The following is a 1,714-nucleotide window of genomic DNA, read 5'->3' on the forward strand; positions in this document are numbered from 1 at the left end:
CTAATATGTAATATGACCACTTCTGTTAACTTAGATATGGTTTTTTTTCTGGGTAAAGGGCTACCCCGCTAAAACTTCATTCCAACAACAATATATAACAGTTTACATCAAGTAACATGGCATAGTACCATGTTAGTTCCTTGTATGACATGCCATACAAGGTTAAACAAGCACAAAGCAATTCAAAAACAAAACAAGCGTACACTAAACAACGCCTACAACAAGGAATTTAAGACTAACTCTCTAGCATAAGGCATTGTGGCAGCTTCCACTTCTCAATCAGTCTTCTTGTATTGTCACTACCCTTGAACTTCAAAGATGCAAGTTTGAGTCTTACCGAATCTAGGATAATGTTCTTGAGTATCTCAGGAGGTCTCGTAACATTACCAAACATACGTGCATTACGTTCTTGCCAAACATAATAACTTGTAGCAGCAAAGACGAGTCTTCCAATAATACTTTTCGTGCTATTCCCTTTGGAGATTGGATAAAGCCTGTACACATTTTCAGTCAGCTTATTAGGCACACCATGCAGCTCCGCCATATTTTGTACTAATGACCAGACTAGTGCAGAAAAGGGGCATTCAAAGAATAGGTGATCATGTGAATCAGGACCTGTTTTACACAAAGAACACACAACCAAGTTAAGATTAAAAGCCCCCCCCCAATCCCAGGGACGCATCTTATCATGGGTTTTGAGTTTCCGTTTCATAATAAGCCACAAAAAGAAGGCATGTCTAGGTATACACTTGGAGAACCACACAATGTTCACCCAGTCAACCTCTCCACCTTTACTACGAATAGAATCCCAAACAGAAGAAGCCAAAAATTCTGCTTCCGTCCCATCACTAGTACACCATACAACCACATTATTCTGCATGGGGTTAATATTAGGTACCTTGTAGTGTATAAGAACCGGAAACAAGTCTAACCATGCAGTAGGCCATCTCCATGTACTCTCATCAATCAGGTCAGCTACACTATCAACCAACGAGAAACCTGATCTCGTAATTACTCTAAGAGAAATGTGATTACTCAAAGGTCCAATATCATTCCATTTATCATACCACATCGAAGTAGATGAACCATTCCCAATTCTTGACCAAATAAAGGGTCGAATAGTATTCCTAACTTGCAACTTAGATATAGTTTGTTATGAACTTGGCTAATACTAGACTTATATGTAATATATATCACCAGTTGCTGGTAATATTTTAAGGTTTTAGTAGAGCATGTTACATGCATTTCAGCAATACAGAATGAAATATGATTTTGAATGAGTTTGTCACACTATATGCTTAAAATCATTTTTGATTCTGAATAGGTTTAATGATACCGACTCATTTATCTTGTCTAGATGCATAAATAAAATCAAATATGATTTCGTATGGGTAATTCATAATGTATGCTTACAATTATTTTTGATTTTAAATAAGTTTCTTGGTATGTAACTCATTTGATTTTGTCTCAATATGCTATAGAAAATCATCTATGATTCTGTACAGGTTTTCCCGATAGTTGATCTTGCATATGTTTTTCACAATGTATGCGTAAAATCAATTTTGATTTTGAATAAATTTCTTTTTACGGAAGCAATTTGGTTTGACTAAATGTGCTACACAAAATCATTAATGATTTTGTACATTAAGTTTATTTGTATCATATATGATTTTGTATACAAAATTAGCCATGATAGTGCATAATCAGCCTATAC

The 1,714-nt window shown here is 35.2% G+C and overlaps 1 protein-coding gene across 1 annotated transcript; it reads right to left on the minus strand.

Moving 5' to 3' along the window:
• Positions 1-235: 235 nt before the first annotated feature.
• On the minus strand, positions 236-1,072 carry LOC122610312. The gene is made up of 2 exons (XM_043783307.1): positions 748-1,072; positions 236-615 (listed from the first exon to the last, which is right to left on the minus strand). The coding sequence occupies exons 1-2, from the start codon at positions 1,070-1,072 to the stop codon at positions 236-238; spliced, it is 705 nt and encodes a 234-aa protein (XP_043639242.1).
• Positions 1,073-1,714: the final 642 nt, after the last annotated feature.

This window comes from Erigeron canadensis, chromosome 8 (genome assembly GCF_010389155.1).
Source record: "Erigeron canadensis isolate Cc75 chromosome 8, C_canadensis_v1, whole genome shotgun sequence".
Classification (NCBI taxonomy): Eukaryota; Viridiplantae; Streptophyta; class Magnoliopsida; order Asterales; family Asteraceae; genus Erigeron; species Erigeron canadensis.